The 15,576-nt window shown below is 61.3% G+C and overlaps 2 protein-coding genes across 2 annotated transcripts; both read left to right on the top strand.

The window, feature by feature from the left end:
• Window positions 1-1,889: 1,889 nt before the first annotated feature.
• Window positions 1,890-8,529, top strand: WDR18 (WD repeat domain 18). The gene is made up of 10 exons (XM_030466280.1): window positions 1,890-2,154; window positions 2,670-2,780; window positions 3,932-4,065; window positions 4,440-4,581; window positions 5,092-5,235; window positions 5,450-5,514; window positions 5,630-5,754; window positions 6,977-7,143; window positions 7,390-7,458; window positions 7,661-8,529. Exons 1-10 carry the CDS (start codon window positions 1,945-1,947, stop codon window positions 7,790-7,792), a joined length of 1,299 nt encoding a protein of 432 aa, XP_030322140.1. The 5' UTR covers window positions 1,890-1,944; the 3' UTR covers window positions 7,793-8,529.
• A 919-nt stretch (window positions 8,530-9,448) lies between these two features.
• GRIN3B (glutamate ionotropic receptor NMDA type subunit 3B) lies at window positions 9,449-15,116 on the top strand. Its single transcript, XM_030466673.1, is given in 19 exon segments — window positions 9,449-10,327; window positions 10,669-11,011; window positions 11,014-11,215; window positions 11,217-11,267; window positions 11,669-11,775; window positions 11,778-11,865; window positions 11,867-12,060; window positions 12,063-12,211; window positions 12,213-12,687; window positions 12,690-12,706; window positions 12,783-12,928; window positions 13,092-13,207; window positions 13,415-13,566; window positions 13,671-13,835; window positions 13,971-14,038; window positions 14,122-14,252; window positions 14,255-14,301; window positions 14,303-14,415; window positions 14,908-15,116. Coding segments are annotated over 19 exon segments (3,486 nt in total). The 3' UTR covers window positions 14,951-15,116.
• The last annotated feature ends 460 nt before the right edge of the window (window positions 15,117-15,576 follow it).

Here is a 15,576-nt window from a genome sequence, read left to right on the forward strand (position 1 = left end):
CTCAGGGGATTTGGGGGTTTTTTTTTTCAGCCTTTCTGAATTTTTTTTTTTTTTTTTTTTCAGCCTTTTCTCACACTCTCCAGAGCTGGAAAAGCTCCAGGAGCCCATGGGATGGGTTTTAGGGGGGGGGCTCCTGCTGTTAGGATCCAGCTCAGCTCCCCACAAGGAGAGATTTTGCTGTGGGGGATGGATGATTTCTCATGCCCGGGGTGGGCATTAGATTTTCTTAGTGAGTTTTTGCATTTGTACAGTCACTGGTTTGGGTTGGTTGGTTGTTTTTTTATTTTCTAATTATTTTTATTCCTTTCCTCTTCCTTCTCCCCCTCCCTCCCCCTTTTTTTTTTTTTTTTTTTTTTTTGACAGCATATTACCCCCCACCTCTTTTTTTCTTTTTTTGCATATCGATTTAAAAAGAAAAAATAATTAAAAAAAAAAAAAAAAAAAGCTTAAATCAGTTTCTTTGGGGTTTTGGAAAGAAAGAAAAGGACCGGACACAGCTGCAGCTGCATTGACCCAGCGTGCATATCTTAACTCAGGTAAAGAAAGAAAAAGACAAAAAAACCACAAAAGATTTAAAAAAAAAAAAAGAAAAAGAATAAAAACCACATTCTACCTCTGAGAGCGGCGGCCTTGGGTGCACCCGGGGCCCCCAGTGAAATATTTCAGTTTTGCAAACATTCAGGTATTGAAACTTTTGATTATTATTAAAAAAAAAAAAAAAAAAAAAAAAAAAGAAAAAAAAAAAAAAAAGAAGATAAAATAAAATAAAAACACTGAAAGTTTACATTTTATAATAACATTATTATACAGATTGTATTTAAACTGCAGAATATTTAAGACAATTGTAACCCTGTAAAGTTGAGGAAATATTAAAAAAGGAAAAAAAAAAAAAAAAAAAAAAAAAAGTGTTGTGGTCTGGAGTTTCTGTCCTGGGGGTGTCTCTGGAGTTGGGGGGTGCCCACACAGTGCCTGTAGGGCTATGAGGTGACCCCCCCCTGGGGCTGGGGGTGCCTGTAGGGTGAGTCTTGGGGTGTCCATGGGGTCCCTATGCAGTGCCTATAGGGCTTTAGGGTGCCATGGGGTCCCTGGGGGGGGTCTATGGGGTCCTTGTGGGGGGGGGGTCCATGGAGTCCTTATGGGGGTGTTCATGGGGTCCTTGTGGGGGGCCACTGTGGGGAGTCCATGGGGTCCCTGTGGGGGGTCTGGGGGGTCCCTATGGGGAGTGCATGGGGGTCCCTATGGGGGTGTTCATGTAGTCCTTATGGGGGGTCCATGGGGTCCCTGTGGGGGGGGCCGGGGGGTCCCTATGGGGGGGTCCGGGAGGTCCCTATGGGGGGCTCCATGGGGTCCCTATAGGGGTGTTCATGGAGTCCTTATGAGGGGGTCCCTATGGGTGGGTTCATGGGGTCCCTGTGGGGGGGTCCATGGGGTCCCTGTGGGGGCGTCCGGGGGGTCCCTATGGGGGTCCCTGTGGGGGGGTCCGGGGGGTCCCTGTAGAGGTGTTCATGGAGTCCTTATGGGGGGTCCCTGTGGGGGTCTCCATGGGGTCCCTGTAGGGGTGTCCATGGGGTCCCTATGGGGGTCCCTATGGGGGGCTCCATGGGGTCCCTGTAGGGGTGTTCATGGAGTCTTTATGGGGCCCCTGTGGGGGTCCCTGTGGCTGTGGGGTGCGCACAGAGCTCCGTGGTGTCCATGGGGTGTCCATGGGGTGTCCATGAGGTGTCCATGGGGTGCTCAGAGGGTCCCCCCCACGCTGCGGGGGTCCCGGGGGGGCTGCGCGGTGCCCCAGGGCCGGTGGGACCGCCAGGCCGGGGGGGGTCGCGCTGCTCTTCCCGCCGGGCGGGGGCGGCGCTCTGGGCGGTTGTTGGGGGCCGGGGAGGGCGGGGCTCGGGGCGGCGCTCTTGGCGGTGGCCGCGCTCTCTCTGGCCCTGGCGGACCGCGAAGATGGCGGCGCCCATGGAGGTGGCGCTGGTGTCGGACGCGGCGGGGCCGCTCTGCAACTGCTCCGTCTGGGAGCTGCACTCGGGCTCGGCCCTGCCCGGGTACCGCGGCGGTAACAGCGGCCCCCGCGGGCTGGCGCTGCTGGGCGGCGAGCACCTGCTGGGGGCCCAGCTCGGCAAGAGCTACATCAACGTCTGGGAGCTGCAGAGGAAGGTACCGGCCCGGGAGGCCTCGGCTCGGGGGGTGGCCCCGGGCCCCGCGGAGAGACCTCCCCGGCTCTGAAGGGATGCGCCGGGGTTCGCTCCCTGCAGAGCCTCTGTCTCAGGGTGGGGGAGGAGTCTCTCCCCATACCGACCCCCCCCTGTCTCCGGACAGACCCCCCCGGGCCCCTTTCTCCATGCCCTCTCCCAACCCCCCCATCGCCGTGGTCAGATGTCCCCCCCCTCCCTTCACGGAGCCCTCCCGGGGAGACCCCTCAGCTCCCACCTCCCTCCGTGGGGTTTGCACACACCCATTTGGCTCCTCCATCCTCCTCCTCTTCAGCATCGACCCTGAGCTGTGGTGGTGCCAGTGTGGGCTGGGGACACTCTGGGGACACTCTGGGGACACTCTGGGGACACTTGGGACACTCTGAGGACACGGCTCACACACTGCCTTCCCCAGGGTCTCGTTTCCCCTCCCCTGCCTCAGCCTGCACTCAAGGGTCTCTCTGTTCTTTCTGCCCCCAGGACCAGCTCCAGCAGAAGATCATCTGCCCCGGGCCTGTGACCTGCCTGACAGCTTCTCCCAATGGGCTCTACATCCTGGCAGGGGTTGCTGAGAGCATTTACCTGTGGGAGGTGAGGAGGGGGCTGCTGGCTGGGTCTGTAAACCCCAGTTACCTGGGCTGGGGCTGGCTGCTTGGTGGCCTCATGGGTGTACAGGTGATGGGGCAGCTCCCCAAAGCTCTCCCAGGAGGTGCTGGGTGAGGTTTAGAGCTTTTTGTTCCTTCTGTGGCCAAACCACTGTGGGAGGCAGGAGCTGAAGGAGATTCCCTTGAGCACCTCTTGCACACTTTAACCTAATATCTGTGTGCAGCTTGTGATCTAGATTCTGCAGAGAGTGCTGGGCTCTGGTCATCAGTCTTTCTGTTCTTAATTAGTGCTGGTTTGATATGGGGAGTGCACCTCATCCTGAGCACTTCAGTGAAGGAGCAGGCTCAGTCTGACCCCCAGGATTAAGCACCACAATGTCACACCCAGAGAGCTCTGTCCTGGGGTGTTTCTGAGCCTTGTGACCTGGGTGGCTCTGTGGTGATTTGTCAGGTTTTTCTTTGGTGGCAAGGTTGGAAGAAAAGTCCTTGTGAGGAATGCAGGGTGGGGGCTGCAGTGTGGGGGGGTTCTGGGCTCTGCTTGGCCCTTGCTGCCTGCCCCCAGCCTTGCCAGCAGCTGCCTGGGTAGAGGGAGCCTTGGAGAGTCTGTTTGGAAACCACAGAACTGGAGAGGATCCCCTGAGCCCTCGTTTTGTGCCTTCCCTCTGACACCACTTTTCTGCACTGAGCTGCAGCTGGGGTTTATTTTTAGGCACAATTCAGGCAATGAGAGGGAGTTGATTCTGTTACTTGACACAGGGCTCCTTCCCTGCCTCCTTCTTCCCTCCCTAACCTCAGTGCTGCCTTTCAACAAGAACAGCTTCACTTTTAGGGACCTCCTCGCCCACCTTAAAATCTTTGTTGACCCCAGACCATGCAAACAGGGACACAGTCTCTGGCTGAGCATGGCTTTTATCAGCCCCACAGCCACCACCTGAGCTGTGGGAGGTTGGAAGAAGCCATCAGAGTAATGTGGCAGTGAACAGGGAATCCCTGCTGCAGCTTTGTGCCCTGACCAGAGAAATGGCACTGGCATCATTGGGGTTAACAAGGGGCAGAACCTCCTCAAACTGTGCTGTGGTGTTCTGGGGAGTCTCAGTGCTTCTTCCTGAGTATCCTCCTGCCCTTTCCTCCCTGTAGGTCTCCAATGGGAACCTCCTGGCCATCCTGAACAGACACTACCAGGACCTCACATGCCTCTGCTTCACTGATGACAGCAGCCACTTTCTCTCGGGGGCAAAAGACTGCCTGGCCCTGGTGTGGAACCTCTACAGGTAACACTGCTGGTGGGGAGGTCTCTGCCCAGGGACAGGGACAGGGACCATCTGGGTGAGGAACATCAGAAGAAGAGATCAGCCACCACTTCCTGGAGGCAGAATCAGCTCTGCCTGAGCTGGTGGTGAGGAGCCTGTGCCCTGTTGTTATCCAGGGAGGTTTTTCCTGGTGTCTCATCTTTTTTTTCTCATGCTGAGGCATCTGGCTCTGACTTCTTCCCTGCTTGGCAGAGCGGGTTGTGTCCCCTCCTCTGGGACAGCAGGCTCAGCAGTGGCCTCTGTCCTCAGTGCTGCTGGTGGCTCCCGTGGAGGCAGAGCCTTGGCCACCTCCTGACACCCACCCTGCTCCAGCCCCCCCTCTCTGTCACCCCCAGTGTGCTGCAGGCAGAGCCCTCCCAGATCCCTGACCCCCGGCACGTCTGGTCCCGGCACAGCCTCCCCATCACCGACCTCTGCTGTGGCTTTGGGGGGCCCCTGGCACGGGCTGCCACAGCTTCCCTCGACCAGACAGCCAAGGTAGGGAGCAGGGTTGGGCTGCAGAGCTCTGGGGGGAGGGAAGGAAGGAGGGGAGGAGGGAGGGAGGGCTGCAGTAGCTGAATTTCTTGGCTGCCTCCTCGATGACTCAGAGCTGCCAGACCTAATGGCTTCGCCTCTCCAAACCCCCGGCAGCTTCCCTGCACCTGCCCCAGGGCTGGGGCTGGGCTTGCTCTGCAGTCCCTCTGCCCTGGGAATGTTGGGGTCAGCTCCTCTGATCCCCTCCCTGATGTCCTGCAGTCCCCAGGGATAGGGAGTGGAGCCTGCAGTCTGCTCCTGCCCTGACAGGGCTGTTCTGGAGCTGCCTGGGAAACTTATCTCCAGGTCACGAGGAGGCTGATCTGGGCCCTGCCATGGTTCTGCCATGGTTCTGCTGGTACCACCTGGCAGCCCACCTCAGGGTGTTGGTCCAGGGTGATATTGAGCCCCTGATCTCCTTCCTGATCTTCTGATCTCCTGATCCTGATCTTCTCCTTCCCCCTCTCCCTCCAGCTCTGGGAAGTCTCCTCTGGGGAGCTCCTGCTTTCCGTCCTCTTCGACGTGGGGATCATGGCTGTGACCCTGGACCTCTCTGAGTACCACATGTTCTGTGGGGGCATGGATGGCTCCATCTTCCAGGTTGACCTCTGTGCCTGGGTGAGTGTGTGGGGCTGTGGATCTGCTCCCTGCCACCCTTGGCCATTGTCACCTCCCCACCTACGTGACCCGTGTGGCCTGGGGCGGCGTGGGAGGGCCTGGGTTCCCCTGTGCTCCTCTGCCCCCTCCAGACACAGGGATGGACCTGCTGGCTTCAGACTTCTGACTCTAAACAGCTCTTTCCCTTCCTTCCTTCCTTCCTCCATTCCTGAAGCCGGTCCAAAGGGACCGGACCTTCCAGACGGAGCGGGAGAACGGGAAGGTCTTCAAAGGGCACAGGTGAGGGAGCAGACATACCTGCCAAGCCCTTCTCTGCCCTGTCTGCCCCTTCACCAGTTTCTGTCAGTCCTGGGGGGGGTCATCCTGATTTTAAAGTTCCTCTTCCCCATTCCAGGAACCAGGTGACGTGTCTGTCTGTCTCCACGGATGGCAGCCTCCTGCTCTCGGGCTCACACGACGAAACAGTCCGGCTGTGGGACATCCAGAGCAAGCAGTGCCTGAGGACAATGAATCACAAAGGTAGGCATGTCCTTATCTTTGGGATCCATTCCTCCTGGCGTGCCCAGGGCCAATGCTGTCTCACTTCAGCTGCCCTGATGCTGCCCTGGGCACTCTCTCTGCCGCTTACTTCACACCTCCAGGAAGGGCAGAGGCGTTTAGGGACTCCCTCCCTGTCTGGAGGAATGTTTTGACCTTACCCATGTCTGCTGACAACCCAAACCCCCTCTGTGCTGCTGGGGAGTGACTCATGGATCTCACCCTGTCGCTGAGGACATCCAGGATCCTCCTCCTTGTTTTCCTCAGGGAGCAGTTGCCCCACATGCACCCGAGTGCCCTGTGAGGCTGTGTCTGGAGAAGGGCCTGAGCCCGTGACCCCAGTGAGCTCGTTAGCCCTGAAGTGAATCCAATATAAGCTGAGATCTGTGAGCTCAGCCTAATGGCTCAGGTGAACCCTACAAACAAACCTGCACAGGCTCAGCCCAGCAACCCAGGGTGGGGAGAGCAGAGCAGGGGGGGGATTCACCCTGGGAGGGTTGAGCTCAGCACTAGCTGGAGAGGGAGGTGATGGAACAGGAGCTTTTGTCTGCCTCAGAGGTGTTTTTGTCCCTCCTCTCTGCAAAGACTGAGAGCCTTGGGTGGCTCCAGCCCCTCCTCCCTCCTTCTGCACCTTTCCCTCTGCAGCAGCTCAGGTGCATCTGGATCCTTTTAACCTTTCCCTTCACACTGTCGAGTTTGTCCAGGGGAAGATGGATGGTTGGGGATTTATTAATGGTGACAGAGCTGCTCTGCTCACACTCAAGGCTGCTGGAGGGGTCTGCAGGCAGCGTGGGAGGTTTTGGGGGGCTGGGAGGGGGTTGTGTCCGATAGGGAGAGGTTTGGGGGGTGGGAGGCAGCAGTGGGGTTTCTCCATTGAGCAGGAGTTTGGAAGGGAGGGGGTCAGAGGAGGCTGCATGATGGAAAGCAGCAGCCTGTGTGGGTAAATGCAGTAATTAAAGCACTCATTAGCTCTGGCAAACGAGAGTGTGTGATGGATCATTGCAGGAGACAGTGAGGAGAGTGGCCACTGCTGATGTGCAGCCCAGGCTGTGGAGCTGCAGGGGCTCAGGCTCTGCCCAGCAGCTGGGGGGGTGGCAGGGGGTCTGGCAGCTCCCTGTACCCTCTGCTTCCCAGGTGCCAGGCACAAGATGACCCTGCTGGGGTGGGGGGAGTCTGACCCATCCCCTTGTCTTGTCTCTTCCAGGTCCGGTCACAAACGCCTTCATCGTGCTGGCTCCAGCCAACATGTTCAACCCAGATGGGAAGCCCAGTGTCCCCCTCCCCAAATTCAGCAAACACCTCCAGGGCACTGAGAGCAACGACGAGCAGGGGACTGAGGGGGTGACACTGCGCCTGGGGCTCCACCAGCAGGTATGGGGATGGCAGAGGAGGGGGAGATGGGGGGCAGGTGGGGGTGGTGTGGGCTGGAGGGTGCAAAACTTCCCCTCCATGCTGCCCCACTGCTGGGGCTGCCTCGTTGCTGCTGTGGAAAATGTCCACGGGGTTCCTCTACTCACAGCACAGTGCCAGGGAGAGCAGCACACAGGGCTGGGGGTTTCTTTGCCTCCTCCAGCCCCCAGGTCTTCTGCATCCATGTTTCCTGTCTGGTCCCTGCAGGACTCTGGGGAGAGCTACCTGGAGAAGGCAGAGAGGATGTACTCACAGATGTACTCCACAAGGGAAAAGGTGAGAGCTGCTCCTGGGCTGGGGATGATGTGTGAAGCCCTGGGGGAGGAATGAGCCCTGGGGTTGGCAGCAGAGGGGCTGCACTTGGAGGAGGGAGAGGACAAAAGGGTTTGGGCTTCGCTGTGTCCAAGGGATCACTTGCCTCCTCACTGATGTGGGATCCCCGTGCCTGAACCTTTTCCATGGTGTTTTTCTGCCACAGAATCTGGTGGGAGACCAGGAGCACCTGACGATCCAGGTGAGCGAGCTGGAGGAGGAGGTGAGCACCCTCCGGAAGATCAACAAGAACCTCTTCGACTTCTCTGCTCGCATCATCACCAAACCAGCCAAATGAAGAGGCAGCCCCCGCCCTCTCCGCCTCTCCCTGCCCCTCCCTGGGGAGGAGCCCACCCCCACGCCAGGAGGTGACGGCGCCGGAGCCTCTGCCCGGTGACACGGGAGCGGGACCCGCGGGGGCTGCTGCCTGCGGGGGGCACAGGGACCCTTCCCACCCCGATTCGCTGCTGGGAGCAGACGGCTCCGAGGAGGGGCTCAGGAGGCAGCTCCTGCTCTTTTCCTGTCTCTTCCTCGCCCCCTTTTATTCGTTTATTTTTTTTCCTTACTTGACCCTGCAGTGCAGACAGAAAAGTGTTGGTTTTTTGGTTTTTTTTTTCTCTCAATACCGGTTTGAGATTGGATTTTGGGAGATCCCTTCTGCCTGTCCTGCTCTGGGAATGCTGCTCAGCTCCAGAGGATCCCTCCCAGCCCAGATCCTGCTGTGGGATTGTTCTGTCCCGGGACAGCAGGGGCTGAGCAGCTCCTGGGGGTGCCCAGAGCAGGGTGGGTGCTGCTGGGGACAGGGTGGGGGTTCCCTGTGCTGGTTTTGGGGCACTGGCCTGACTTCGGGGAGGGTCAGGGGGGCAGCAAGGTGCTATTTCCAATCTCCTAAATTCACAGTTTATATATATTTGGATCCAGCTACTTGGTTTTCACGGTGTTCTGTGGACTGGGCCTTTTGTATTGTCACAAGCCTGGCAGTGGGGGTTGTGGGTTTTGTTTAGGTTTATTTTTTACATAAAAAAAGACTTGGTTTTTATAGTGAAAGACGCCTGAGGTTTTTCTTCAATCCCTGCTGGGGGGTGGAGCTCAGTGACCCACCTGGCAGGGAGCAGGGCAGCGACTTCGTGTTGGAGGGAACCCTTGGATAGAACCCCCCCTGCCCTGTTCTGTACAGCAGCAGCCTCGGAGCTGTTCTAATGAGCTGATTTAAGGTGCAGTTTAATTGGCTGCCTGGTGCAGGACAGGCTCCTGCCAGCTCCTGCCGATGCTTTTATCCTAATGAGCCACTCACTCCACTGCTCCCACCCCAGCAACCCCCCCACCCTCCTGCTGTGGGACCTCAGCCCGGGCCGGGGGCTGCAGAGTGAGCCTGTCCTTTCCCTATGTCCCCCCCCCAGGCCTAGCCCATCCTTCCCAGTTTGTCTCAGTGTCTCCTAATGGTGTTGGGATGCTGGGTGGGGGCAGAACAGGAGGATGGGGGCTCCCCCTCCTCTGCTGCAGCTGGGTCAGGGTCTGGGGGGGGCTGTTTCATGGCAGGAGGCAGCACTCAGCTACGAGGGGGTGCAGAGCTACTGGGAAAGGAGCTGCTGGGGGCTTGGGGATGGGGACCCTGCTCCAGGGGGGGACCAGCACCCCCAAAATGAGGCTTCCAGCGCTTCCCCTGCCCTGGCAGGATTCCCTCTGCCCCCCACCCCCAGCCCATCTCCGCAGGGGAATTCATTAGCTGTGACTCATTACATTTCTCAGGGATCAATATCTTTTGCCAGCTGGTTTTGGCTCCACCGGTCGCTTCCTCTTGCTTATTAATTTCCCGGCGGCTCCGTCCCTCTGCAGCTCACAGTCCTGCTGGTGCCGGGGAGCCCCCCCGGGCCGTGCTGTGCCTCAGTTTCCTCAGTGCAGATGAGGAGGATGATCCCCCCCTTCCCGTCCATCCCTGCTGCGAAGCTGCTGCATGTCCAGCCACCCGCCCCCTCCCCACCCTGAGGGACCGGACCCCTCGGCACCCCCGGTTTTGTGGCTGCGGCTCCGATTGCGGAGGGATGGAGGGGCGGGTCAGGGCATTTACCGGGAGGGAGGAGAATTTACGGCTCCGGGCCGGCTCAAGCAACAGCTCAGCGCTGTCCGTGGGCGCCTGCCCGAAGGAGGAGGAGGAGGAAGGTCCCGGTGGTCCAAAGGCCAGCGGGGACCCCCGGCAAGAGCGGGGGTTCCTTTGCTGGACCTGGGGTGCCTCGCAAGGCAGCACGAGTCCGGGGCGGCCCCTCCGGACCCTCCCGCTCCGCTCGGGGACGGGGCTGGCGAGAACCGGGGGTGGGGGCTGCCGGCCCGCCCCGGCCCGCCCCATCGGGGAGCAGAGCGGCGGAGCCTGTGCGGGCATGGGGGGCTGCGGGCGCTCTGGCTGCTGGCGGCGGTGCTGGGGGCGGCGGGGGGGCACCCCCAGCCCTGCCGCGTCCCGGCCCGCAACGACCCCGCCGCCGGCCCCGCCGTGAGCGTGGGGGCTCTGTTGCCGCCCGCCGTCCCCCCCCGCCTCCGCGCAGCCTTGGCCGCAGCCGCCGGCACCGGCGGGACCCCCGGCCCCGGGGGGCGTCTCGGGGGGGCGGAGCTGCCCCATAACCTCAGCCTGGAGGTGGTGGCGGGCGGTCCGGCGACGCGGGACCCGGGCTCGCTGGCGCGGTGGCTGTGCTGGGCGGTGGCGGGGCGCGGGGTGGTCGCGGTGCTGGCGCTGCCGCGGTCCCGCCGGGAGCTGCTGCAGCTCGATTTCCTGGCTACTGCCCTCCAGGTCCCTATCGTCAGCCTCCCGGAGACCCGCGGGTCGCTGCCCTTCCGAGCACAGGTGAGACCCGCACCGCTCCCCCTCCCCGCCCCCCATGACTGCTCTGGCCGGCTCCGTTCTTGCTCCCGTCCCGGCTCCATCCCACCCCCACCACAGCTTTATCCCAACCCAATCCCCTCCAAGGCAACTTCCCTGCTCTTCCAGTAGCCCCCCGGGGTCTCCTTCTCGGGCTGGTCCCTGAGCACCCCTCTGCTCACGGGTGGGTGTTGGGTGAGGGGAACCTCGGGTGGGACGGAGCTGGGAGCACAGGGAGGCTCCGGGGCGGGGGGCACCCTTTCTGCTGCTGCCTGCGGACCCTTCCCACGGGCAGGGGGCCAGCCACCACCCCTCTGTGTCGGCAGAGCCCTCTCCACTTCCAAATGGAGCGGCAGAGTTCGCAGGAGACGCTGGTGGACGTGCTGGTGAGCGTCCTGCAGGCTAGCGACTGGCAGGAGACCAACCTGGTGTTCTGCCACCCCTGGGATGTCTCCGGCTTCCTCGGCCTCTGGACCCGCCGTTCCCGGCTCTTCCTCCGCACCGTCCTGGACCTCGGCTACCTGGAGGAGCCCGGAGCCGCCCGCTCCCTCCGGCAGCACCGGGAGCGGTTCAGGTCCCTCTCCAGCCCCGTGCTGCTGCTCGGCTGTGACCTGCGGCGGGCTCGGTTCATCTTCCAGGCGGCCGAGGAGTCGGGGCTGCTGCCGCAGGAGTCCACTGGATGCTGGGCTCCCCGCTCAGCGCCGGCGAGCTGCAAACCGAGGGGCTGCCCCTGGGCTGCTGGCCTTCGGCGAGGTCAGCCGCCCCGCCGCTGGAGCTCTTCCTGCAGGACGCGGTGGAGCTGGTGGCCAGGGCCATCGCCAGCGCTGCCCGCGTCCACCCCGAGCTGTCCCTGCTGCCCACACCCCTGACCCTGCACCGACCGGCGGCGGGCGGGCGGCGAGACCCCGGGGCTCCTCCTCTCCCGGTAAGGAAGGTGCTGTGGGTGCCCCTTTCCTGCTCCACCATCTTCAGGGTGCCACCGGAAGGGGTCGAGGGCAGAGTTGGGGGTACGAGTGTGCAGAGCCCATGTGCGGCCCCCACCGTGGGGCTCAGCCCGCCCCCCTCTCTGGTCCCCACTGCCCCCCGGACATGGTTTGTGCTGCCTGTGGGGGGCAGATGTGTCACTTCACATCTCCCTAACCCTGCCCGAGCACAGTTAGCTCTATAAATATTAACACCTCTAGCTGCAGGGTGTAAGGGCCTCTTCCTGCTCCTCCTCCCTGCCCTTTGCTGGGCCCATCTCTGGAACCTTCTGCTCCCTGTCCCTTACTCCCCCCTGGCCAATCCCTGGTGATGCTGGAGCTCTGACCTGCTCCCTCCCACCAGGGTCATGGCCAACACCTCCTTCCAGGGCCGGACGGGGCCCCTGCGTGTGGAGAACGCGACCCTGGTGCGGCCGGAGCGGCTCTACCGGATCTGGAGCCTGCGGAGGGACTCACGGGGGACCCCACCTGGGTGACAGTGGGCACCTGGCACCACGGCACCCTGGAGCTGGAGCAGGGTGCCTGGCAAGAGCCACCGCAAACACCAGAGCCCTGGTGAAGGGCCCCCGTGCCAGCTGCGGGTGGTGACGCTGGTGGAGCATCCCTTTGTCTTCACCAGGGAGTGGATGAGGATGGAGCTGCCCGCCGGGCAGCTCTGCCTGGACCCTGGCACCAACGACTCCGCTGTGTTGGACGCCCTCTTTGAGGAGCTCGGTGCTGAGAACGGCTCAGTGCCCAGGAGTACAAGAAGTGCTGCTACGGGTACTGCATTGACCTGTTGGAGAAGCTGGCTGAGGACATGGCCTTTGACTTTGAGCTCTACATTGTTGGCGATGGGAAATACGGGGCCTGGAAGAACGGGCGCTGGACAGGGCTGGTGGGGGACCCTGCTCAGTGGCACGGCCCACATGGCCGTCACCTCCTTCAGCATCAACTCAGCACGGAGCAAAGTCATCGACTTCACCAGCCCCTTCTTCTCCACCAGCTTGGGCATCCTGGTGAGAACCAAGGACACGGCGTCGCCCATCGGGGCCTTCATGTGGCCATTGCACTGGACCATGTGGGTGGGCATCTTCGTTGCCCTGCACACCACAGCACTCTTCCTCACCCTCTACGAGTGGAAGAGCCCCTACGGCATGACCCCCCACGGCCGCAACCGCATGAAGATCTTCTCCTACTCCTCAGCCCTCAATCTCTGCTATGCCATCCTCTTTGGGCGCACCGTGTCCAGCAAGACGCCCAAATGCTGCACCGGCCGCTTCCTCATGAACCTCTGGGCCATCTTCTGCCTCCTGGTGCTCTCCAGCTACACTGCCAACCTGGCAGCCGTCATGGTGGGGGACAAGACCTTTGAGGAGCTCTCAGCATTCACGACCCAAAGGTAGGAGGGTGTCCAGCTGCGTTCAAGGGGGTGAGGTGGGGCTGGGGGGTGCTGATGCTCTGGTGTCCCCTTCCAGCTCCATCACCCCTCACGGGGCTTCCGCTTTGGCACGGTCTGGGAGAGCAGTGCTGAGGAGTACATCAAGAAGAGCTTCCCCGAGATGCACGAGTACATGCGGCGCCACAGCGTCCCCACCACCCCTGCCGGTGTCACTATGCTCAAGTGAGGGGTGGGGAGGTCACAAGAGGGAGGGTGTCCTTCCCTGCAGCCTGTGCACCTGCACCCCACTTCCACCACCCCACCCCAGTGAAGGGGCTCAGGCTGGGGGCTCCCTTGGGAAGCGGGGAGCAGCCCCCTCCCTGAGGGTGCCCCCGTGCTGGTGCAGGACGGAGCCCCCCAAGCTCAACGCCTTCATCATGGACAAGTCACTGCTGGACTATGAGGTGTCCATCGACTCCGACTGCAAACTGCTCACCGTGGGCAAACCCTTCGCCATTGAAGGTTGGGAGGAGGGGGGGCTGCAGCAGGGTAGGGGGGTGTCTGTACGTGTACCTGCATGGGTGTGAGTGTGTGTACACACGTGTGTGCTCTGCTTGCAGCTGGGGCCGTGCAGGGTGGGGAGGGTCCCATGCCCTGGGGATACTGAGGGGGGAGTCTGTACCCCTCTGCCCCAGCTCTGGCCTCTCTCTTTCCCCTCACCGGGCCCAGGTTATGGCATTGGCCTCCCCCAGAACTCGCCGCTGACCTCCAACATCTCCGAGTTCATCAGCGCTACAAGTCCTCGGGGTTCATCGACCTCCCTGCACGACAAATGGTACAAGATGGTGCCCTGCGGCAAGCGCGTCTTCGCCGTCACCGAGGTGCGGGCAGCCCCGGCCCCTGCTCGGGGACGCTCTGGGGAATGCTGACCTCTCCTTCCCTTCCCTCCCCTAAGCCTGTCTGATACCCCCCATATCCCCCCCAGACCCTGCAGATGGGCATTTACCACTTCTCGGGGCTGTTCGTGCTGCTCTGCATCGGGCTGAGCGGGTCCCTGCTCACCTCGCTGGGTGAACACATCTTCTACCGCCTCGTCCTGCCCCGCATCAAGCGCAAGAAGAAATTCAACTACTGGCTGCACACCAGCCAGGTGGGGCTGCTGCCCCAGAGACCCCCCCAGGGCTGCTGCTCCCACTTCCCTTGCACAACCTCTGGGCTGTCACAGTCCCCCCGGTGGCCCCCAAGCCGCATCCCATCCATCTCATCCTTCCCATGTGCCCTACAGAAAATCCACCGGGCTCTGAACACGGGCACGGAGGAGCAGAAGAGCCGGCAGCTGAGCTTGGAGCAGAGGTAGGGCTGGGTGCCTCCCCTCCCCTCTTCCTGGGGGCACAGAGGGACTCCCCAGCTCAACCCTCTTGCCCCCTCCCCAAAAGGTGCCACCCTCCAGCCGGGGCAGGCGGCGGGCAGCCCTGGAGCACCCTGCGGAAGGAGGGAAGGCGAGTGCGCTTCCAGCTCGACAAAGTCCCCCCCCAGGTTGAGGGGTCCCCACAGACCCCTGGGACAAGCAGGCCCGCGACAGGGCAGCGGGAGAGAGCGAACTGCGGGAGCTGGAGGGGGAAGATCCAGGAGATGCGGGAGCAGCTGCGGGCGGCTCTGCTGCGGCGGAGCGAGCTGGTGGCTGCGCTGGGCACTGCCAGGAGTGGCCCCGAGGAGCCCCGGGAGCAGAGGTTGACACGGGGCAGGGGGGTTGAGAAGGGGCTGGCAGCCCCCCCAAATATCCCTGTGAACCGGGTAGAGCAGAACCTCCGGCCCAGCTGTGGTGGGATCAGGTGCAAAGGGATGAGGGATGGGAGGGAAAATGGCCCTGGAGTGGCTGAAGGGGGTCCTGGGCCTTCAGCTCCTCCTCAGCCCCCCTGCTCCCTCCTGCAGGTGCTGGGGGGCTCAAAGTGTAGGGGGTTATTTTGGGGGGGCCCTACAGAACAGGACACACTGCAGCAGGCAGTGCCTCCAGCCAGGCTGTGCTTTTTAAACCAGGTAAATAAAAAAAGATGGAGACGAGAAAGGGAAAAAAAGGAGGAAGGAAAAACAAGCAAACAAAAACCCAACCAAACAACAAAAATCCAAAACCAACCCAACCCAATCAGTCTGAGGTTTCTCTTCCAGCTGTACCCAAAGTGCAGCAAGGCTTGGGGTGTAACCCTTCCCCTCCCTCCACACAGGGACCCCCCAGCCCAGCCCTGCCCAGGTGCGGCACAGCAGTAACGGTGAGGAGGATGATGATGATGATGAAGATGAAGAGGAGGAAGGTGAGCAGCCCCCAGCCCACACGGATGTGGCAGCAGGACAGGGTGGCAAAGCCAGGCTGATCCCAGAGCCAGCTCCAAGGAGCCCTCCTGGGCCAGGTGGTGAGATGGGCGGCACCAGTACCGACACCGGCACCGGCACCGGCCCGTGGCTGGGCCCCCACCGAGCGTGGAAAAGCCCCTCGGGAATTCAGCGTTGGGAACTCAAGATCCCCCCAACAGCCCCGGAATTCAGCACCCAGGGACAGGGCCGGGGGGAGGGCAGTGCCAGCCCCTCCAGTGACACAGCGGTGACACGCGCACTGCCACCCCCCTGCGAGGTGTGAGGGGGGACAGGGGGTGACCCCCAGGGGGGCAGCAGACCCTTGAGAGCTGGACTGGCTCTGCCCACCCCTCTCCTCCCCTCCCCAGGATCCTCGTTCCCCGCAGGACACCACAGCAGCCCTTAGAGGTAATATTTATTATTATATACAAACACATTTTTGTACATTAATTAAATAGAATGAACTCTACTCTTCATTCATCAAATCATTTGGTTTGTTCCCCCCACACCCCCTTCCTCCCCCCCCACCCACCCACTCCTCT

The sequence above is a fragment of the Calypte anna genome, chromosome 28 (genome assembly GCF_003957555.1).
Source record: "Calypte anna isolate BGI_N300 chromosome 28, bCalAnn1_v1.p, whole genome shotgun sequence".
In the NCBI taxonomy this organism is placed as follows: domain Eukaryota; kingdom Metazoa; phylum Chordata; class Aves; order Apodiformes; family Trochilidae; genus Calypte; species Calypte anna.